Raw genomic sequence first — 24,319 nt, 5'->3', positions numbered from 1 at the left:
ATCAACGCTCAGCTCCGCAAGCACATTGAGAGAACAGCATCCTGGACATCTCCCAGTCAGGTTTCAGGAGCATCCACAGTATGAAGACTGCCCTCCTCACCACCACAGATGACATCCTCTCGCTCCTCAAACATGGCAGTACAGCAGCCCTCATCCTACTGGACTTTTCAGCTGCTTTCGACACGGCCTTGCACCTCACCCTGTGCTCCAGAGTTCACACTACTGGCATCTGCGGAAAGGCCATACTATAGATACGCTGCTTCCTGTCTGGCAGAACACAGAGAGTCAGACTCCCACCTTACCTGTCAGAAGCTACGGAGTTCCAAAGGGCTCCTCCTTGAGACCTACACTCTTCAACATCTACATGGCCCCGCTCGCATCCATCTTTGGGAACCACGGGCTGAACATCGTCTCCTTTACCAACAATACCCACCTAATCATCTCACAGACTGAAAACCCCAGAACTGCCAAGAAGAATTTCCACAACAGGATAAAAGGCATTGCCGACTGGATGAAGGACAGCTGCCCCTAGCTCAACTCTGATAAGACCAAGATCCACACCCTGTCACCCTCCACATCAGCGTGGGACGACTCCTGGTGGTGATCCACCCTCGGCACCATCAACCCACGCATGCAACCTCGGCTTCATCCTGGACTCATCGCTCACCATGACCCACCCTCAATGCCAGCACCACCCAGAAGAACCTGAAGAAACTACAGCACATCCAAAATGCCTCCACCAGTCTCATCCTGGACATTCCTGCCGCGATCACATCTCCAATCACCTAAGAGACCTCCACTGTCTTCCTACTGAGAAAAGAATGAACTTCAAACTCTTCGTCTATTGTTTAGTAGTATAGGGGAGGGGGGACATGTGCCCCTCCTTCCCCCCCCGGACGATTTCAGACCCCGGGGCTAAATTCCCCAGGGTCTGGCTGATATGCACAATAGGGAGGAGGAATATGTGCTCCCTCTCAGGTCTATTTTGACACCATCCCTCAGGGCCCGGCCATTAAAAGAAATGGGGTGGGGGGACGCGTGGCTGCCCTCCCCGACCCTCATTGGACCCGACAGTATAGTGGAAAAGGAGGGGGGCCACATGGCCCTCTCCTGGAGCCATGAATGGCCCTAGGGACCACATTCCCCCAAGTCTGGGCTCCTGCTATGTCCTGGATAATAAAAAGAAAAACTTACCTTAAAATTAGTTGTTCAGGCAATTGTTATTCAGGCACAATTGTTGTTTAGACAGTAGTTGTTCAGTACTTAGTTATAGAGACTTTTGAGTTGTTTAGCAGTAGTGGTTCAGGCAAGTAGTGGTTTAGACCTCGTTGTTCAGGATGTTTCCCGCTGCTACTGCTCGAACTGCCAGGTCTTGAGAAGTTTCCTGAAGGTAAGGAGGTCTTTGGTCTGCGCAGGTGGGTGGGAAGAGTGTTCCACGTTTTGGTGGCGAGGTGTGAAAATGATCTACCGCCGGTTGTAGTTCTGCAGACGAGTAGGATGGTTGCGAGGGCAAAGTCAGCGGAGCGGAGATGCCGGGTCGGGTGTAGAAGGAGAGTTGTTTGTCAAAGTATTCTGTTCCGGTGTAGTGCAGTGCTTTGTGAGCATGGGTGAGGAGTTTGAAGGTGATTCTCTTGCTGACTGGGAGCCAGTGCAGGTCTTACAGGTGGTCTGTGATGTGGCAGTAGCGGGAGATGTCCAGGATGAGGCGTGCGGAGGCGTTCTGGATGCGTTTCAGCCTCTTCTGGAGTTTGGCTGTGGTTCTTGCGTAGAGGGCATTGCCGTAGTCCAGTTTGCAGCTTATGAGGGCTTGGGTGACTGTTCTTCTGGTTTCAGTGGGTATCCATTTGTAGATCTTTCGGAGCATGTGGAGGGTGTTAAAGCAGGAGGAGGAGATGGCGTTGACTTGCTGGGTCATGGATAGTGAGGGTCCAAGATGAATCCTAGTTTGCGTGCGTGGTCGGTGGGATTGGAGCGGTTCAGAGAGTGGCAGGCCACCAGGAGTCATCCCATGCAGAGGGGATGGAGCCGAAGATAATGACTTCCGTCTTGTCTGAAATGAGTTTGAGGCAGCTGCTCTTCATCCATTTGGCGATGGCCTTCATTCCTTCGTGGAGGTAGGTCTTGGAGTCCTTGGTGAGGGAGAGGATCGGCTGGGTGTCGTCGGCGTATGAGATGATGTTGAGGTTGTGGGATCGGGCGATGTTAGTGAGCAGGGCCATGTAGACGCTGAAGAGGGTCAGGCTGAGGAACGAACCCTGGGGTACGCCGCAGATTATTTTGGTGGCCTCCAAGCAGAATGGGGAGAGGCGGACTCTCTGGGTTCTGCCGGTGAGAAAGGAGGTGACCCAGTCTAGGGCTCTGTTGCGGATTCCAGCATTGCTGAGGCGTGAGCATAGGGTGTGGTGGCAGACGGTGCCGAACGCAGCCGAGAGGTCCAGGAGGATGAAGGCTGCGGTTTTGCCGCTGTCCAGTATGGTTCTGATGTCGTTGGTGGCGGCAATGAGGGCGATTTTGGTGCTGAGGTTGCTGCGGAATCCAGATTGAGAAGGGTGCAGTTCTCCTCTAGGAAACAGGTTAGTTGTCTGTTGACTGCCTTCTTAATGACTTTTGCCTTGGAAGGGGAGCAGGTCGATAGGCCGGACGTTCTGGACTTCCTTTGGGTCCGCCTTGGGTTTTTTGAGGAGGGCGTTGATCTCTGCGTGTTTGCAGCTCTCTGGGAAGGTGCCGGACTCGAAGGAGCTGCTGATGATCTTCCGTAGTTGGGGTGCGATGACGGAGCTTGCTTTGTTAAGGATGTGGTGAGGGCAGAATTCAGATGGAGAGCCGGAGTGGATGATGTTCATGATTTTGATGGTGTTGTTGTCATTGCCTGGGGTCCAGGAGAGCAGGAGGTTGGTCGGTGGTGAATCTGTGGTGTTGGTGGCTGGCGGGGGAGGGGTTTGGGTGCTGAAGCTGTCGTGGATGTCTGCAATCTTGCGGTGGAAGTAGGCTAGGGAGTGGCAGAGGTCTTGGGATGGCGGGATGGCGTTGACGTTGGAGCTGGGGTTGGAGACTTCCTTCACGACATTGAAGAGCTCCTTGTGGCTGTGTGCATTGTTGAGGATTCGGTCTTTGAAGGCGGTTCTTTTGGTGGCTCGGATGAGTTGGTGATGTCTGCGGATGGCGTTTTTGAAGGCTGTGTGGTTGTGCAGAGTCTGATCTTGGCACTACTTTCTTTCAAGTATTCGGCAGCTTTGCTTAGATTCGTAGAGGTCGGCGGTAAACCAGAAGGCCTTTCTGTCAATGCGTCTATTGGAGGGATTCTTAATTGGGGCGAGAATATTGGCACAGGTGTTGACCCATTGCCTGAAGTTGCAGGCAGCTGCATCAGTGTTGGTGGTGTCGATGGGTGGGCTCTGGGAGAGTGTCGCAATAAGTTGGTCTTCAGTGACCTTGTTCCAACTGCGGTGGTGGATCTGTTGGGCGTGGTGGTGTGTTGTGGGTTTCTTGAAGGAGAAGTGGATGCAGTGGTGGTCTGTCCAGTGGAGTTCGGTGGTGTGGCTGAAAGACACGTGATTGCGGGCAGACAAAATAGGGTCGAGTGTGTATCCTGTGGAGTGATTTGGTGTTGTGATGAGCTGTTTGAGGACGAGGTTGAAGAGGTTGTCGAGCAAGGTGGCGGTGTTGTTGTCGTTGATGTTCTCAAGATGGAAGTCTAAGTCTCCGAGGAGTATGTAGTCAGTGGATGCGGGAGCGTGCGTGGTGATGATGTCGGTAATGGAGTCGCTGAACTGCTGTCGTGGGCGGGGGGGGCCTGTAGACGAGGGTCCCTCGAAGGGTGGTGTTTGGGTCAGTCTGGATTTGGAAGTGCAGGAGTTTGGCGGTGCGGAGTGTGTCTTCGGTGTTGGTCGTGATCCTGAAGGTGTTCTTGTGGATGATGGCGATGCCTCCTCCTGGTTTGTTGGAGCGGTCCCTGCAGGTGATCTTGTAGCCGTCCGGGATGGCTATGGCGATGTCAGGCGTTGAGGAGGGGTTCATCCAGGTCTCGGTCAGGAAGGTGACGTCTGGGGAGGCTGAGTGGAGTAGATTCCATAGCTCTGCTGCGTGCTTGTGGACGGAGCGGGTGTTGAGGAGAATACATCTGAGATGGTTGCGTCCTGCCTTGGTGGGTGTGTCATTGGCGTGGAGGCTGGTGAAGGTGCAGTTCCGGTAGGAGAAGGGTCCGCAGATGGTCTGCGGGGAGGCTTGAAGGCAGGCGGGAGAGCGTCCGGTGTTGAGGGCGCGGGGTGGTGGTGTTGTAGCGAAGATGTGCGTGGTGGCGGTAGCCAGGGGTTCTGGTGCTGGGCATGGGCACAGACAGGCTTGCTGAAGGTGCACCAGCGGCGCGCCCACTGCACGCCTCTGCTGCAGTATGCAGCGGCCGCCATTAAGTAGGGAGGTGGGGGTGAGGAGAGGACAGCTGGGAGGTGGGAGGGGGACGAAAAACGGCGTGAAAAAGGGGGCGGAGATGAAAAAGGGTTAATGAATTGTGATGTTGTATTCTTCAAAGAGGAGGGATTTTCAGCTTTTTCCTAAATTGGAGCAGGGTTGGGGCAGTTGGATGGTTACATATATCATCATATGTCTCCAGGTCCCGAATGAAATGCGCTGTGCCAATTAGGATACGCTGAAGGGGTGCCAGTCTGGCGTCTGCAAAGCCATCGAGTTGGGTATTTACCAATATCTTGATGCCAGGGTAAAGGATTTGAACATCAGTTCTGAAGTCGCTTTCTGAAAGTCAGAACAGCTAGAAACCGACATCTTGAAAGAATTAGCTCTCTCTGTACCCAGCAGTTATTTTGAAGACGCGTTTGAGCACACCATACCTACCAGTAGCATCTAGTCAGATTGAATTAAAGTGTTATTTTTCACGTGCCAAGTTACAATATGTCGTAAAAGGCCATTTTTTTTTTTTTTTACAGTATTTGGTAATGAGGACGTTATACGTTGTTGAAAGGTAACAGCAAGGTTGAAAACAGATAAACGAATTGGGCCAGGATCACACTATTTTTTTATTTGAGTATGCCAGGACAAGAACGACTATTTTGTTGCAGCAAGTTTGCACCTCTTGCACTGGCTTTTCGTAAGATCTGCCTGCAAAATGCTTTGCTTCCATGACATGAAGAGTTGTTTTGAAAAACGTGACAGCGTTCTTACGCTGCATTATGAAAAGTGTGCGCGGCCTGCTGTTTCGTTGAAACACGCTGGACAAATAAGCTGCCTGGTGATTGGACGCTTGAAGGGCCCCTGTGCAGCTACCACTCAAACACAAAACTACTCACTACGCTTACCAGTGAGTCTCTTGTTGGGTTCTTATGTCAAGTCCTCCGTGCAAGTCTTCCATGCATTCTGGAATTCTTGCACAAGACTCGACATAAGAGAACGGGGCTGGAGAACGGTTGGGACGGTGTCGGTCGTGGTCGTTCTTTGTACGCTGTCTTGCATATTTATTGGAATAAACTTACCTTGAAATCCCAGACTCTTCATTTGGCGACGAGGGACTTCAGGACAGCTTGTGCCCACGTGTGCGCTTCATCTGTGTTCGACGCTGTGCCGGTTTTTCTTCAGGCACCAGTTTGAACGGACAACCCCTGTTCTGGATTTGGCGGTTCCGGGCTTCATGGGTGCGGTTTTGCGTTGCTGGCCTCAGCCTACTGATTTTAAGGCAGATCTTTCGAGGAGCTGTACGTTGGTGGCGCGTGTTAATCTACACGCACGCGCCTCATGTTGTGTCACTGCCCTACGCTTGAAGATTTCCTGTTCCCTAGCAACTGGGACGCTCCGTCCTCGTGTACGTGCGTCTTCTAATTGATCTCCTCAGCAACTGGAACGCTTTCACTTTGGTTCCTCCTGTGAATCGTAAGGAGTGGAATTTCTTTTCCTCAACGATTAAACTGTGTCTTCAAGACTTTTCTTCAGCGGTGATACGCTCATCTTATGCTAGCGTATCTTCTGCAGTTTTCATATTCTTCATAATTCTTCGACCATTTCAACTGTGATACGCACACCTTTTTGCATATCATCTCTTCAATAACAATTTTTAACTTTACCAGTATTATATTAGTGGGAACTTATAACTAACTTGTTACCATGCAGCATTCCATCCTTCCTCCTCCTGTGTTTTCTCCTGATCCAGTCTCATCAGAGGCAGATTGGGATTCATGGAAGGAAGGTTTTGAAGCTTATCTTGATGCTCTTGATGGTGACTCCTTTACTCACCAAACAAAGTTTGCTGTGTTACGTCATTGTTTAGGTCCAGAAGGTCGCAAAATTTAAAAACACATTCCCCAAGTATGTGTTCCTTTGCCTGTGGGTGAAGGGAATGGAGGTATTGATGAATATGCTTCTGCTATTAAGTCACTGGATTCTAGATTTAAGGCATGTAAAAATGTTATTATGGAAAGGTACAAATTTTACAAAAGAGTACAGGTTCCTGGGGAACCAGTAGCGATTTTTGTGGGGGCTTTAAGAATGTTAGCTGTTTCATGTGAATTTAAGGCATGTGAGGATGAAATGATAAGGGGCCAACTCGTTGAGAAGACTAATAACAAAAAGGTACCGGAAACTCTCTTGTCTACTCCAAATTTAACGTTAGAAAAGGCGGTAGAGATAGCAACTAGAATTGAGAGTACTACCATGTTCATGCAACAGATTAACAGAGCCAGTGAGAAGGATTCTTTTCAGAAAGTAGCAGTGATCAAACAGAAGTCAAACAAATCTCACGTGAATGTAAAAGCTGAAACATCAGTTAAGAAGGAGAATTCTAAGAAAACTGAATGCTTTAGATGTGGTAGTTCCTCCCATTTAGGCAATGTAAGCAGTTGTCCGGCCGTAGGAAAGAGAAGTGCCAAGTGTTCTAAGATTGGGCATTTTGCAAGGGTGTGTAGGTCTGGATCAAGGGATAAGATTTTTAAGTTACATAGTGACAATGGGGGTGGTTTAGATCCATCTACCAGTGAGGAGGACGAAATTCTTACTATTTCTGGTGGTTCTAAAATTGACAGTGATAGCCGCGACAGTGTATTTTTTAATAAATTCAGGAGGCCTACCTGTAAATTGTCAATCAATGGATATGAAATAGTTGTGGTAGCTGATTCAGGTTCACCCTACACACTTGTGAGTGAGAAGGTATGGAGGGAACATTTTGACCATATTGAGCTTCAGAAGTCTCATATTAGGCCAGTGGGATATGGTGGAAAACCAGTGGAAGTATTGGGGGAGTATGAGGTTGAATTGAGTTTCCAAGGTAATTTAGCTAAAGGAGTGGTGTATGTAGCTAAAGATGATGCCTGTTTGTTGGGTTCGGAGGATCAAAAGAAGTTGGGTATTTTATTGGACCCCAATAACCCCGATCAGGTAATCTTAAGCAAAAATTATAACCGCGTGTTGTCTGTAGGATCTATCTGGCTTGATGCTTTTCCTGATGTTTTCAAGGATGGTATTGGTATGTTTAAAAACTTTGCGCACAAGATTAAGTTGAAGGAGAATGCTGTTCCCAAGGTTCACAGGGTACGCAGAGTGCCTTTAGCACTGAGAGCAGAGTTGAAAAGAGAGTTGGACAGATTGTGTGATCAACACATAATTGAAAAGGTGGACGCATCTGATTGGGTGGCTCCCATAGTGATTGCCTGTAAAGCCAATGGATCCATTCGCATGTATGTGGATTTGCGCAATCTTAATGCGCAAATTTTGGTGGATTGTCATCCCTTGCCCAACATTGCTGAAATGCTATCTACACTTAGTAACGCTTGCGTGTTCAGTTTATTAGAAATTACATCAGCCTACCATCAAATCAATTTGCATCCCGAGTCAAGGAACTTGACAGCCTTTATTACACCTGAAGGGTTGTTTCAATTTAGACGCATGCCATTTGGATTAGCTTCCGCTTCTGCAGTGTTTCAAAGGGTGGTAGATAGCTTATTCAGAAATATGGATGGTGTTATGGCCTTCCAAGATGTCATTCTAGTCTTTGGCAAGGATCAAGATCAGCATAATGAAAGGATGAGACCAGTATTATCTACGTTGAGTGAGAGAGGGATTGTTCTCAGTGCAGACAAATGGAAGTTTAGTACGTCATCAATTGACTACCTAGGTTATAAAATATCAGAACGAGGGGTGGAACCGAAGGAGAGTTTGGTCAAAGCTATTGAAGATATCCAATCTCCCTGTAATAAGGATCAAATTAGATCCTTTATGGGTTTCACTGAGTTTTATGCCAGATTAATTCCCAATTGTGCCAGTAAAACACATATTAGGTCTCTCTTAAAAAAAAATGTTAAATTTGACTGGTGTCATGAATGTGAGCAGGAATTTGCAGCTATCAAAAAAGAAGTTGTTTTGGCCATTCCGTTGAAGGCCTTCGACACCAAAGATGAAATTGTAATCATGACTGATGCTAGTCAACTGGGTCTGGGAGCGGTATTGTTACAGCGGAGGAATGGCAAGGATGAAGTGATTGCTTTTGCCTCTCGCAGTCTAAGAGGTGCAGAAGCAACATATTCGACAATAGAAAGAGAGGCTCTCGCGTGTTGGTGGGGAATTGTCCATTTCAAACCTTATCTGTGGGGTGTGCATTTTACTGTCAGGATGGACCATAAAGCTTTAGTGCAATTATTTTCCACTTCAGGTGCGCACCGCGCCACTCCTAGAATAGCCAATTGGCAGTATAGATTGCAAATGTATGACTTTCATGTGGAATATGTGCCAGGTGCAAAGAATGTTCTTGCTGATTGCCTTTCCCGTCTTCCTCATACTGGCGTACTTGGTAAGGAGGAGACAGATGAGGATGATGTTCTAGTATGCTCATTGGAGTGTCAAATCAAATCAAATCATTAACATTTATAAAGCGCGCTACTCACCCGTGCGGGTCTCAAGGTGCTAGGGGAAAAAGGGGGGGGTTATCGCTGTTCGAACAGCCAGGTCTTTAGGAGTCTCCGGAAAGCGGAGTGGTCCTGGGTGGTCCTGAGGCTGGTGGGGAGGGAGTTCCAGGTCTTGGCCGCCAGGAAGGAGAAAGATCTCCCACCTGCTGTGGAGCGGCGGATGCGAGGGACAGCAGCGAGTGCGAGGCCAGAGGAGCGGAGGAGGCGGGTGGGGACGTAGAAGCTGAGGCGTCTGTTGAGGTATTCCGGTCCCTTGTCGTAGAGGGCTTTGTGTGCGTGGGTGAGAAGTCGGAAGGTGATCCTTTTGCTGACAGGGAGCCAATGCAGGTGTCTCAGGTGTGCGGAGATGTGGCTGCTGCGGGGTATGTCGAGGATGAGGCGGGCCGAGGCGTTTTGAATGCGTTGCAGGCGATTTTGGAGTTTGGCTGTGGTCCCGGCGTAGAGGGTGTTGCCGTAGTCAATTGGAAGGTGCAGTGACTTAAGATGAATGGAGGGAAGCATGTGATAGGGATGAACAAATGAAGGAAGTTATGGGAGGCATATCACAAGGATGGTCGGTTTGCAAATCTATACATTGTGAAGGGTACAAACACATTTTTGAGGAGTTGTCTGTTGTGAATAATATTTTGATGCGTACGGGAACTATAGTTGTTCCTGTGGGATTGAGGTATAAAATATTAACATTGGGACATGAAGGTCACATTGGTATGTGGGCCATGAAGAGGAGAATAAGGGAAAATTTTTGGTGGCCGGGGCTGGACAGAGATGTGGAGCACTTTGTGAGAGATTGTTTGCCTTGTGCTATTAGTGACAAGTCTCAGGTCACTCTTCCTTCTCCTGTTGAGGCAATTGAAGTGCCCGTGAAAGCTTGGAATAAGATTGCTGTGGATTTGATTGGTCCTGTTAATTTGCTGGATGGACAGGTGGAGTATGGTATAGTATTAATTGATTTTTATAGTCGTTGGCCTGAGTTTAAGTTGGTGAAAGTTCCTACTTCTCATAAAGTCATTGAGTTTTTGGAACCCGTTTTTGACAGAGAAGGTATTCCTGATGAGAGACTTACAGATAACGGGAGTCAATTCACATCTGCCCAGTTTTCAGATTTCCTGAGGCTCCTTGGAATTAAGCATGTTAAAACATCCCTTTATCATCCTAGGAGTAATGGTCTGGTTGAACGTTTAAACAGGGTGATCAAGGAAAACATACAACTGGCTAAGTTCGGGGGTTTGAATTGCAAGGAAGAGTTGAGGAAGTTGTTGTGGTCGGTGCGAACTACACCCAATGCAGATACGGGTGCGTCTCCTTTTATGTTATTGAGAGGAAGAGTTCCTGCAACCAAGTTGACAGGGAAATGGATGGGTAAAGTTGAAATTGAAGAGGGTTTGATTGAGAAGGTGAGTGAAAAGAGGTTATCTGCTCAGGACAAATATAAAGGGAGTCCAAGGAAGACTGTTTGTGTTAAGGTGGGTGATTATGTCAAAATTAAAAGTGCTCGTATTATTCAGAAAGGTGAATCTAAATTTTTGAGCCCAAGGAAAGTCATCAAAATTTACAAAAATGCCGTTATGTTGGAGGATGGCAATTGGTGGAACAAGGAGAGGTTGTCCTTGGCTCGCGAGGTGGAACTAAAGAACAGGACATGGTACGAGTCCACCAAGGTGGAGCAAGAAACGAAGGACATTCGGGGAAAGCATTCTCTTCGTGGTGTGAAAGTGTTGGACAAGGAGTCGGTGGGCCCCTCCAAGGAAGAGTATGAGAAGAACAAGGTGAGGAGAATGGCTTCGTCTAGAAACAGGATGCTTCCCGGAAGATTTCGTGATTTTGTATTTTAGGATAAGTAGTTGTAATGTTTTTTTTTTGTTTTTTTGTGTTTAGCTTTGATTTTAGTTTGGTACAATTTTTATGTGTTAAGGGGGAGGATGTGTTGGGTTCTTATGTCGAGTCTGTGCGAGTCTTCCATGCATTCTGGAATTCCTGCACGAGACTCAACATAAAAGAACGGGGCTGGAGAACGGTTGGGACGGTGTCGGTGGTGGTCGTTCTTTGAAAGCTGTCTTGCATATTTATTGGAATAAACTTACCTTGAAAGCCCAGACTCTTCATCTCTCTAGGGCAAGTGTGCGCTCCGCTGTATTTCGACCTGCTGCCCATCCTGTGGATTAGATTGTGGCGCAGGCAGTGAATGAAATACACTTACAGCTTTATTCCTGAAGCAGGAGTTGTTGGTTGGGTCGTGGGCGTACTGCTGAATTCAGTACGAGTAGCAGGTGCCAGGGGTGGACTTTTCACTGCCTTTTGATTTAATAAATAAACGGAGGACCAAGGCTGCAAAACACCAGCATTTTTTCCGATTGGTGTTGGCTCCCAAAAACAAAAAAACAAGCCATATCGTGATTTTTTTTTTTTAATGGTTTTGATTTTTTTCTCTATTCAGACGGAACAATATTAACGCATGCAAACATTAATGCCCGCCTCTCTAAATTCCACTACAGCCATTATTTAATGGGTGAAGTGAACCTTAGCAGGAGGTTCCTGCTACAGCGAGTGCTAGAATAAATAAAATAAGAACCTTTCGGTGATACTGCGACATTGATTGAAATAATTATTGGCTTGGGTAAAGCGTGGTCGCGGTGTATTTATTAATTGTTTTAAATAATTGAATCAGAATTTTTTCCACGGTTTCAGTATTGCGGAGAGCTGCCTGGCCAGAAGCAGGCTCAGCAGTTAGCCCAGAGGCCAGTGCTTACAGTAGGTTTGGAGACTGCCTGCATTCGGAGCTTTCGGTTTGTCAATGGTCTGTTTAGGAGGGAGGAGTCCCTGGAGGGGTGATCAGGCTGTAGTTCCCGGATAAAATTGTTGCTCAGTTTGTCTGTTTACGTAGTGGTCACAGGCTTCATGATTGATGAAAATGAGACACAGAGGGAAAAGAGTGATTTGCGTAGGATCACATAATTTGGTCAAGTGGGGAAGCTAGAAGTTGATCCCAGCGTTCCTTGTTAGACTTGATTTAATCAACCATTCGATGGAATTATCATCTGTCCCTTCACTACCGAAATGCAGTGCTTTGTGTTTAACAGTACCTTGGCTTCAAATGCTACATTATGTTCAATAAACTCCAGTATCATTTTACTTCAGTCGGACTACATGTATAAAACGTCACAGTACCTTTCTTGAACAACATTAAGGGTAACATAATGCTAGAGACTATTTTAATGTTACTATCTTTGCCTTTCCTTGAGTTAACAATCATTAAAGAGGAAGAGGGTCGGCACCTCAATGATGGTCATTTCCAAAACAGAGAACTCTGTCTTCCTGTAGGTAGTCACTGACCTGGATGCAAATTGCACTACAACTCAACGGAAAACCTACAAAGCATAAAATGCTAATTTTTAGATTATGTGCGCTCAGATGTGCTCTTCTAGTGCGTTTAATCTTTTAAAACTGTGATAGAGAGGGAAAATGTAATGCCTGGTTTGTTCAACTCTGCTCTATTTTGACTTGCCAATCCCCAATGAACTCCTTGTTCTGCAGTAGATGACTGTAGATGAGATGGAAGATGGTGGTCTGAGGTGCACAGAGTGAAAAGGGCATTTCAGAAGCTCTAAGGAGTTGAGCGTTACTTGCTTGCCTCAGGTGTGGGACCAGGAGGACTGGTATATGATAGCGAAGCATCCGCCTTTCTTATGTGTGCAGTCTGCACAGTGGATGCTGTAGTCTGTGGGAAGAAGGTGATGAGGTCAGTGATGTCTAGTGGGGGTAGTACTGCAGAACAAGCATGAATGAGCATTAATTGGATTCATGCTCAGTGATTTGAGGGTGTGCGGTAGTTAGTGGGATCTGTACAATGTTTTCTCTGTGTGCATGTAAGTACTATGCAACTTTATGGGTTATCTAGATCTGAGTGTGATTCTCAGTCAGCATCCCATACTGCCAATCCCCACATCATTTTGTCTTACCTCATAAAGGTTATAGCCCACGGCCCTTCCGGGCTCAAACAGGAAATACCCTTGTCTTGTATTGACTTTTTGCTGGGATCACACCAGGGATTGAACACCCTGAAAAGTTGATTAAAGAGAAGGGAGGAAGTGATGTAATGTGCTTTGTAGGTGGATGAAGCGAAGTCCAGTGATGTAATTCCTGTGTAGAAGGATCATGGGGAATAGAGTGATGTCACTTCAAAGCTGATGGATGATAGGAAATTAAGTGCTCCTGTCTGATTTCTTTCAAGGGTGGCTTGGTACAAAACCAGTGATGTCATATTCTGTGTAGATGAATGATCGGAAATGCACGGATGTCACTTCTGTCCTAGTGGGTGATGGGCTTTCCAGTGCTGTCACTTTCTCTGTAGGTGGCTTTTTGGGAAACCCAATGATGTCACTTTCTGTACAGATGAATGCTAGGATATATAGTCCTAAACGTCAGTTTTCCAGGAAGCACTATTATAAAAATCCTTTTGTTGTAATAGGATGTTGGTGTGGAGGGTAAGTGACTATATGGGGGATGCAGGGCAGACTATGTTGGAGCCCCCCGGTGATCTGCAATGCTCTCTGTAGATGACAGCATATCTGTAGACTGGTCGGCCTATCATCTTGTCCTTTTCTCCCTAACGCTCTCCCATTACCTAACCAAGGGTTAATTAAAATAGGAGACATCCTGGTTTCGTTATGCTTAAAATATAGACATCTTGACCTTTGGCACCAGTATACAGAAATTATTTTGGTTGACTCAGTCACAGACAAGAACCAACATCTATTTGAAGTGAATCAAAAATGTCCTACACATAGATTGCTCCAAAAAGCTCCCATGACTCCATTATATGTTTGACTTATTTTTTATGACTGGTTAGGGAAACTAGTTCACACGAGCCGAGAATCTGTCCTTATCCACAAAGACTATATTGATTGATATTATATATCCCTGTAAAATAGGATAGACTAAAGAGTAACAGAGTACTTTTTAACCCAGACTGTAATGGATTATTTACCTTAGAAAGCCAATAATCTTTTTAGAGGTTATACTAATGTACAGTACTTCGATTTTCATCACAAGAGCATGATTGAATAAGTTACGTTTGTTAGCCAGTCATAAGAATTGGTTACATACCAGCTATATATGTTCAAGCCTCAGTTACCCTTGTGATTTTGTTTAGGTTGCAAGACATTAGCCATTTCTTTATTGCATGCCCGTTACGTCGGGTGATTTAAGTTGGAAGTATTGTTCCACATACTCTGGCGTCCCAGAGCGGCAAAGATGTAACCACAATAACTGCACAAAGCATGCGATCATTTCTTTCCTTGTTGTTGCTGTTGCCATGTTAATCACATTTTATAAACCACTAACAGCCAATTACTAAACGATTAATTACACCATACGGTTACAAGAGCATATGTGTTTTAATCCATGCTTTGCAAAATACATTTTTTATCTCATATGTTTCTTGCATACCCAAGGTCTAGAGTAGCACAAATGTGAATGCCACTGAAATTAAACATTATTTACAATTCTTGACAATAAAACTTTTTAGTGTGGTAAAAATCAGTTCTTTAGAAAATATTGTATAAGGACAACCCCGAAATGTGCCTAGCATCGGTCACATTTCGACTCTTTTTAGGCACTGGTGCTGGGGTTTTACTCAGAGTGAATAAGGAGTATTGAGCTCAAATTTATGGTGTAAACACATAGAGTTCCATTTCCAGCAGATGAGGAGAACGGAAGACCTACGCCGTTGTCAGGATAGAAAGCCAATTTTGCAAGTTAAGGTTTGTTTCCTGATGGAGGGTTAGTCTGCTGACCAGGTTGGTAAGTTTGGGATGGCAGCTGCTCACTCTGCGGTGACATGATGCTAAGCCATACAAGCAGGCTGTAGTAGTATTATATACCCTAGCAGAGGAACGTTCACTGCCTCGGCTTACATTATTAGGATTACAGTAGGACAAAGTAAGTTTGCACAAGAAGATGACGTAGAGCATAGTAGCGTTAACAATCATAAGGGAGAAGTATGAAAAGCTAAAAGAAGTCAATTCAGGACTCAAGTACTATGGTGCCAGAATCTGCCACTCCAATGGAGAAAGGGACAAACGTATTGGTTGGTCAAAGAGCATAGACAATCTACGTTATAATTTGGATTTGTAAATGCAGGCTACCTACAATTATGTGAGTATTTAAATATGCTGACCACAATATTACTTGCAAAACCAGAAGTAACCTACTAATGCTTTACAATATAAGGACATTATGTTGATCAGATGAAGGCTAATAATGTAGTGTTATATTATGTTTACAGAGTTTCTACACTTTACAGTTTGTGATTTTATCTGAATAAATTATAATTGATTAATTAATATCCCCGAAAAGGGTAGAATTTGTTCCCATGCTGTATATTTTCAGTTTTTCGTGTTTGTTGCTGAGTAGCTCCTACCAGAAAAACAAGTCTAGTTATTATTCCGGAAGCAAATTTTGTTTGAGCAGTTCTCATACTTGCAGAGCTGATTGTGAAGTGGAGCTAAGCATGTTGTATTTTACCTAATTACCAGCAGCAGACACCCTCGAGGCTCAGGATACGTTCAAATTGATTTCAAAATTGTGCTACTGGTAAAGGAGAGTATGTAGGATAAACCAATACATTTTACAGCAAATTTGCATAATTAAAATAAGAATACATATTTATTGAACTCACAGAATTTCATTACGGATCTCTGTATTCTTGATTTTCACAGGTGGTGTCTGTCACAGTCATGAGTGTGTAATAGGGATACTGGCCTTGTGGTTGCCACTCATTCCAGTGTTCATGTCGAAGGTGAATAGATAGATCTCTCTGTCTGGGTATACCAAGAGGTCCCACGCCAGGTGTGAGTCTATAACTCTCCTTAGATATCTCAGGTGTAAGTTGCCTGCACAGTCCAGGGATTTCAAGTTGTCCCTTGCTGGGGTGAGTAGCTAACACTGTCCAAAGATCACAAGCTGAACCGCGTGGAGCATGGGGTTGTCACCTGAGCCAGAGATCTCAGTTTTCTCTGTGTCAGTAACTCATACAGTACTAGTTTTATCTTGCCATTCCAGGCCGTTTTGCTAGTATAAATGCAGAATGGATAAGTACCTTTATAAAAAGAAAAAATTGGACAAGATGAAGTCACAACTGATCTGGGAAAGCTTAGGTGAATGATTGTCTAAAATAGAAACAGGTAGAGCATGCATGTGTGTGGCTTCAGTTCGGTTTTCTGTTTAATTCATATAAATGCCTTGTCTGATTACTTTGGTAACCTTGAAATTATGCAGTGTAATTTTTGGTTGACGTAGTATCCCCTAAATGGGATAATTTCTTCTGTGTTCTCCCCTAATTTCTCATGATTTCCATTGTGTCTTACAGAGAGAGCATAGAGAATGAGATTCCAAGCTCTGTCTCGAGTCTGGAGACTGGCAGTGGCAGCCTTGAGACTGGCAGCATGGAGACCAACGGACCTGCTGCATCGCCAAAGTGGGAGGAGCAGCAGAAGGTTCTGGCTATGGAGCAGTTGTGTGGTGTGTTCCGGGTGGACCTGGGCCAGATGAGATCTCTGCGGCTCTTCTTCAGGTGAGTGGGCAGTTTTGGTTTCTTTATCAGGTTACATGTTAAAGTAGCTCAGCAAGGTAAGGATCCTACTGCAGCATTCTTTGTAGAATTGCAGGTTATGTATTTCAGTTCCAACAGGCCTGACTCTTACATCTTTCCGATATCAGGCTAAATAATGCCCATCGAGATGGGTTATACTGGCATCTGCAACATATTCCACTACAAAGTCACAGGATCATAGGAGAGACTCTAGGGGCCAGATGTTCAAAACTTTTTGCATGTCGCAAACAGCGAAATTTGCTGTTTGCGACGTGCAAAAAGCACATTGCGATGCCCAATCCCCGTTTTGCGAGTCAGTAACCTGGATACCGATTCGCAAAACGGGACTGCGAGTCGCAATTAGGAAGGTGTGTTCCCCTTCCTAATTTCGAGTCGCAGTGCAATGCTGTATTGTTTTGTGACCGTGAATGCGGTCGCAAACCAATCGCAGTTAGCACCCATTTCAAATGGGTGCTAGCCATTCGCAAAAGGGAGGGGGTCCCCATGGGCCTTCCCCTTTGTGAATGGCATTGAAAACATTTTTTCAGAGCAGGCAGTGGACCACTGCCTGCTCTGAAAAAATGAAACGAAAACGTTTAATTTTTTAGTTTTGTAATGCATCTTGTTTTCCTTTAAGGAAAACGTGTTGCATTACAAAACAAAAAACTGCTTTCTTTAAAAGCAGTCACAGAAATGGTGGTCTGCTGTCTCCAGCAGGCCACCATCCCTGTGAGTGCCGCGAGTTTCAACGGGGTTGCAAATTGCGACCCACCTCATTAAGATAAATGAGGTGGGCCTTTGCGATCCCCTTGCGAGTCGCAGACGGTGTCAGGGACACCATCCTACATTCTAAATTGCGACTCGCAAATTGCGAGTCTCTCTGACTCGCAATTTGCGGGTCACAATTCAGAAAGTACTTACATCTGGCCCTAGGTGTCCTATGAAAACGGAACAATAGATATGACTTTTTTATAGTCTTTAGCGTTAGTGTAATAGTTTTTGTAATAGTTTCTTCCCAGTGATGTTAAATAGCACTCTAAGTATTAGGTGCTGTTATCACCAGCTCAGTAGTGCTCATTTAATGAACCTTTTATGAACCTTTGGTTCGTCTATAAGGATATTTGAACCTGTGCCTTTGAATTGCCCACAGATTTGTACAGTAGTGAGAAGGTCTATCCGTGTAAACAGCTACAATGCCTCTGCGGATTTAGGCATTTCTGCTGAGATGTGCGTGTATCTGGCACCTCTCGGCCTCCAGCGCTGCATAGTAGTGGAGTGTTGCACGGAAATGTGCCTGTGATCTTTACCTCTCAATATAATCGGGCTTCGTTGAGGAAAGGGAAGAAGGGAAAGATCTGTTCGCGTTTAGATGAGACGGGGCTGCTTGAGTGGGGGAAACACACTGGTTTCTCACCAGGGAGGGGCGCTCAGACCCAGGCTGTCACTGGAGCAGTAGAGAGTGAATGAATGAATAATTTCTAAGGCATACAGCTACTCCCCTAAGTGTTCCAGTGCTACGAAGATGCAGCAAAGGTGAGCCACTAGTGAGATTCAAATAGGTGAGTTTTAAGAGCTTTCCTGAATGAAACTCAATGAGAAATAGTGTGAAATGACAGCGGAAGGGGATTCCAGTCTTTGCCCACAAGAAAGGTAAAGGATCATCGTCCCTTTCTAGCCCAGTGAAACCTAGGCACAGTGACAAGTATAGCAGTGGCGGAGCAAAGAGATACAAGCGGGTGATAATAGATAATCCGGTCAATAAGGTATTGTGGCCCACACTTATAGAAAGTGACATCTGCAGCAATGGCTCAGCAGGTAGCAATAAAAAAAAACGTAATACATAACTAATATGAGCACAAACGCAAAGCACCCAGATGGTTACTCGATTTATATTGTCCATTAAGTAAACAGAAAAATATATATAAGCATCATCATCATCATTAATCAAAAATAAGTGCAGTGAAAAAAACAAAGTGAACTCATAGTGCTCATGAACCAGTGCCCAAGAACGGCACATGTTAAACATATTAAAGGAAAAAAGAAAGCAGCACATAGACAAAAATATCCCATTTTAGTACATGAACCAAATGTAGGAAAAAAGGAATCAAGAGATATCCTGTAATAAATCACAGAAGCCCAGTTTTGCTGTGTAAAATGTCAACAGCGTTTCAAGGTTACCTGACCGCTGAATGCTAGCAACTTTTCCCAGCATTTTGGAGGCTCAGATGAACAGAGATTGGCAGTGGCGGTTCTTCCATAAGAGCGGAGGAGCGTCACTCCCTCCCTGCTCCTACACACTGCTGTGCTGAAAGTGTGAAAAATAAAATGGTAATAAAATTGTTTTTATTACCATTTTATCTTTTTTTATTCTGTGCCCGCAGACGAAGTATGAGGGCAGGGCATGGCCAGTGCGTCACTGCTGCTGAGCAGTGGCCACTTCAGTTTGAAGTGCGCATGTTGGTTTGGCCGGCGACCTTGACACGGCCAGACGAACGTGCACAATTTAGATAGCTAGGTTGGAGAGCCGGCACAGGCCTCCAGTGCCTTTCCGAGCGCAGAGCAAATCTGCTTCAGCCAATCCAGATGCTTCACCCATGCTGTTTAATAGCATGAGAGCAGCATCCTGGTTGGATAAGGGAGTTGACTGTGGGACCTTGTGCTTGGTCTGGAGCCAGTAGCATTGAGGACATGCTGCAGAAAATCGAGGACGTGAAGTGTAAGGTAAGTGAAACACTTTTCTTTTTTTTTTTTTAAGTTTTTTTTTCTGCCCCTCCGATTCCATATGTAACCCACTGCCACAGGAGGAGATTGGACCGAAATTGAACATAACTGATGGGTTGGCAGATGTTTTTTTTTTTTTTTTAGAAGAGAGATCACTTTAGCCCTTGGGTACTCGCAAACATTTTAACGGGGGCCGCAGAGTTTGGTCTTTGATGTGAACGAGGGCCGCACTGATGGCACCAGGGTGGCAGTCGGGGTTGGTAGTAAAGTGGGTGTAAGATATACTTCTAGTGTCTGAATAGCACAACATGAAACCATAAACTTGGGAATAATCACAGCTTCTCCACTTAACCAAACTGTGTGATCCTAAGCAAATGTTTTATTTCACTTTCCCTGCTTTTTTGTTCATTATCACATATGAGGACCTCGCATGACTTCAGGATGTGTGCTGCACAAAACCTTTTTGCGTTTGATTTAATAAACTATAATGTTTTTGTATAATTGAAACCTAGGCCACCTAAAGAGTGCACATAGCTGACTTGCTTCTTAGCTCACCAAAGGAATTGTTGTCTTAGTGGGAAATGGGGGAGTGAATGTTACTAAATTCAGGTTAGAAAATTAACACTTTGAAAAAATATATTTCTTCAATGCACTGATATAATCTGGTGTACTGAGGTGACGTTTCTGCATGTTAATGAAATACACGTTTTGAATTTTGAGCAGACTTGATCGTGCTTTTACATTTTTGCTTCAAATATGTCTTTAAAAATGAAGGTGTTTCTGATGTTACAGTGTACAGAACCCCTCTGGTATCTATTTTCTTTACCTTCAACTCACCTTAAATAAATGCTTGCCTGTTTATTTACATGTTTTTAATGTTAGTGCTGAGTCTAGTTAAGAGCAGCCCAGTGCTGCTGGGCCGCATGTAAAGGTCAGGAGGGCCGCTTGCAGGCCCCCGGGGCGTACTATGAGTATCACTGCTTTAGCCCTTTTCCAGCAGGATAGTACAACTGCTTACTCTAGGGAGTTGTTAAAGAGCTGTAGGATGACCAAGAGCATGACTGTAAGAGAATCACTGAGTATGGCCGAGAGGCATGGGTCACTGGGTGATTCTGATTAACCTAGCAAAATCAATTCATGAGTTTGTTCAGTAGAAGCCAAACTTGTTCAGGGAGTAAGCAGGAGAGGAGGTAGTCGAGGATTCAGTATTCACTAATGGAGTATTTTGGATAGGTGATGGGGATAGAAAGCGTGCTTTGATCTTTAAAATGTTGTCCTCAAAAACGTGGATAACTTCTTATATAATTGTGCTGATGGTGGAATTTTACAACTGCATACTATGGGGTTTTGATAAAATTGGCAAGTTTAAATATTTGAGAGGGGAATTCTTAGTTTCTGCATTTCGATGAGCATAGAAGATCCTCTGGGCGTTTTAATAGCCTTAAGTTAAAAACGGAGAGCCGTTTTATAAGACACTATAGTAACATTGTAGTGTAGGACCCATTCACACTCAGTTTTTACAGCCTTTCTTTGGGACCAAACGTTCTGGCGATAACCATGGGGTGGAGGGACCTATTTTCGACAGACAGAAACAAATCAGTCTCCTGCAGTACTGGCGGAAGAAATAACAGGTCCTGAGTCAGCTGCTCGGTTGATCCTTGCCACTTAAAACATACCAAAACATTTGATGCAAGGCAAGCTCATGCATGACAGCAACATGACAGCAAAGCAAAAGAGCAGGCAAGCAGATGGAGCCAGGCAACATGAGAGGACAAGGTGTTGATGTTGGCCGTTTTCGCTCCAAAACTGCAGTTACATGCAAGATAGGCAAGGGAGAGAAGGGAGGGTATTTTATAGAGGTAGGGGAGACTACAAATTAACAGGGAGAGCAGAGACCGAGCTGAGCCAGTGTTCTGATTTGGCTGCAAAGGCACCGCGCGAGCTGAGACATGAATATATGTTGTGTTTGAATCATTAAGCAGATGTCATGTAAAAAGATGGTAAAGTCTTCAAATAAAAAAAAAGTGTGTTTCTTTTGCAAGTGTCCCTGCTTACTACATCTGGTTATATCACGGCCTTAGGAGGCAGTTATTAGATTTAAACATAGGCTAAGAAATATTCATGCCTGCCCCTTTACCCCCAGCCCTGAGCACAGTGCCACTAGTCAAGTCAGTGTTATGTGTACCCTGTATGTGGCCTAGATTCCTATACAGTGGGCAACATTTTAGCCTGTTAAATGAAACACAAGAGAGTGTAGTACAGTGCACACACTGAACTCACATATTTGAAGGTGCACTTATTTTTGATAATGAAGAAAAATGAGCTCAGTGAAAACAAATGTCTGCCTAGATCACACAATTTAATCGAGTGAAGGAATCAGGATTGATCCCAGGTTTTCTTGTGTATTTGTGCAATTTAGTCACTAAATGGATATCAGTTTCTCTCTCGTTCTTCAACGAAGGTCAATGTGTTGCCTTTATTTCTTGGCACATAAAGTTGGAGATTAGGTGGCAGGCAGAAGCCCCACCAAAATCTCTGTTTGTTTTGGGCTCCAGCTTTCAGTGCTCTCTCGCTTCTAGTATTCAAACTCGTACAGTATGGCATTGCGACTATAAAGAGGGCAAGCCCATCAAAATGAACAGGGAGGCTTCCAACCCCCTTAAGTAGACCGTTTTGACTTAAACAAAAAAAAAAACAAGACGTGAGGCATGACAGAGGAGCAAAAGTGGGCGTGGCTAAAGCATTAAAGTATGTGTTCTGTTAAGAGAACAGGGCAAGCACTTGCAAAACTGAGAAGAGTATTGCTGGCCTCGATGTGTGGAATGTTGGAAATTTTGATTAGAAATCTGGACAGGCACATCCAAATCAGACAGTAGGATAGCAGGGAGAGTATCTAAAGCTGTAAAAGAGGCCATTCCAGCATCTGATTCAACAAATCAGGCACATCCTCTGCAAGCACATCATAGTTCAATATAGGAAACCATCTTGCGATGGTACTCCAGACGCTTTAGCCAGAGCACAGGCCTCCAAGGTCAAGTCCAAGGTGAATGGTGGATTGGGTGTATGGGCATGCCTCTCATCATGGGGATCCATAACTGTGTGATAGCGCAGAGTATGGTGTACTCTTAAATGCATGTGTGCTGGTGATGTAACATCTCATTTGAAATCTAAGATGAGCTCAGCCGTGAAGAGATGCAAGAAACTGGGGTTGATCTGCACAAAATAGAGATAAAGGGCCTGTGGAGGGAACAAGTGCCTTTGTATTGACACATCAAGGGGTCAGCTTCACTACACAGATTTGAAGGTGGCAAAGTGAGGACATCATTAAAAAGTGCTAATGGGAAGGGCTAAACACAAGGCATTTTCATCCTTCGTCTCTTTCTGGGCTACTCATGGAAAATGCAGCTAGACGAGAGGGAGGTGGCTGTAGAGGGCTACTGCCCGTTATTAACTTCTTTTGATGAAATCTGGAAAGATGATCTGTTGAAGAGATTGCCACACTCCAGGTAAGTTTTTTCCAAAGTTTTGTTGTCAGCATGACTAGTGTGTGGTCCTCCCCATCCACCCAACTGCCAGCTGACTCAAATGGAATGCCCACACCGAATACAAGCAACACAAGAATATTCTTAATGAAAGATTCCATGTCTTAGACACGTAAAATATCTTCTTCCATTCAGTAAACAGAAATATGAAACACAAAATGAAGAAACAAAAAACAAATCACCAAGAAGTTAAATTGGCAATTAAAACATAATGGCTAAATCTTATCTGACATAATCGTGCGGGTATCCAGGAGGACCTCTGACTTTCTGAGCTATCATTATGAGGTTATCACCCAATGCGGCAACATCCCTTACACCAACCATACTATTGGTTATCCTCCTTTCTCTGACTGGCAGATCCCTTGCTCATTCTTCAACATTAAACTACTGCAACTCTCATCCTCCTGAGTCACACACCTTCCTCCTTTTTAGTAAAGAGCAACCCTCCTTTGGTTTCACCTTTTGCCATTTTGCAACATTGTGAAATTTGTGCACTTCCTTTACCGGGAAGGGATGTTGAAATTTAGTGAGTCCCCCATATAACTCCCCAGCTTAACCTTAACCCAGTTTCCAGTTAAAATACTGTTACCTCCCTTCGACTCTCCTCTGTTAACCTTCTCACTGTCTTCATCAGTGTCCTGGCCACAACTCTCTGATCCATATTCTATAATCATTCCCTTCAACCAAGTGGGCACCAACTTGGTATTAGATTTATTTTCTCTCATATCCGCAAAGGGAACCCTTCTAGTCATACTATGGCTTGTAGTATGATAGGACCAGACCATATAATTCACCAACTTCTCAATATTCTTCTCATTGAGCTCTGCCAATTGAACAGCAACTTTGACCATCCTATTCACTCTCTCAACAATCCCATTAGCTTGTGGGTTACATAGTGCAGTCCACATATACTTAATACTACAGAAACACAAATATACCTTCATCTCTCTTGAAGTTAACTGTGTACCATTAGCATTTGTAAGTACAGATGGATAACCCTCCTCCATAAGCACTTCACCTAAAAAAGAAATGGTAGCTAATGTTACCCCTCTCAAAAACCTAACAACTAACCATCTAGAACGCACATCAACCTGTATCAAAGCGTTCTTCAGTTCTCTTTTGAAACCTGATAGAGGACCAATGAAGAGTGAATACACACTATGCCAAACAACACCTGGCTCCTTCACTCCTCCCATTAGAGAATGTGTCCCCTTTATCAATCATTTGACACTCTCTTTACACTCCACACACCACCAGCTTGACAAATCACCATCCATCCCAGGCCACCAAACTCTGCCTAAAGCCTCTTTTTAGTCAAAGTCTGAACAAGGTGTCCCTCATGAGCCAAGTCAATAATCTTTGTGCCTAATTCATACGGAGGCACAAACCTATGACCCTCCATCAACAACTTGTTACAAGGCAAAGACAACTTATCCAAAACCTTCAAAAAAGGGTCTCCATGGCAGAGCTACAGAACTCTCTCTCCTAATACCTTTTTTTTTTTTTTTTACCAAGGACATTACTTCATGCAAAACAATATCACTGTCCATAGCTCTATGCCAATCCTTCCT

At 44.7% G+C, this 24,319-nt stretch overlaps 1 protein-coding gene across 3 annotated transcripts in view; it reads left to right on the top strand.

Annotated features, from left to right (window-relative positions):
* Positions 1 to 24,319, top strand: part of TBC1D16 (TBC1 domain family member 16) — a 618,682-nt gene that overhangs the window by 427,890 nt on the left and 166,473 nt on the right. For all 3 annotated transcript variants that reach the window (XM_069199713.1, XM_069199711.1, XM_069199712.1), the window contains exon 4: positions 16,264 to 16,467. In XM_069199713.1, the coding sequence (XP_069055814.1) occupies positions 16,264 to 16,467 (204 nt within the window). The remainder of the gene's footprint in view (positions 1 to 16,263; positions 16,468 to 24,319) is intronic.

This window comes from Pleurodeles waltl, chromosome 7 (assembly GCF_031143425.1).
Source record: "Pleurodeles waltl isolate 20211129_DDA chromosome 7, aPleWal1.hap1.20221129, whole genome shotgun sequence".
Taxonomy (NCBI): Eukaryota; Metazoa; Chordata; class Amphibia; order Caudata; family Salamandridae; genus Pleurodeles; species Pleurodeles waltl.
Note: the sequence above shows the minus strand (reverse complement) of the source record. Positions and strands in the feature narration are given on the sequence as shown.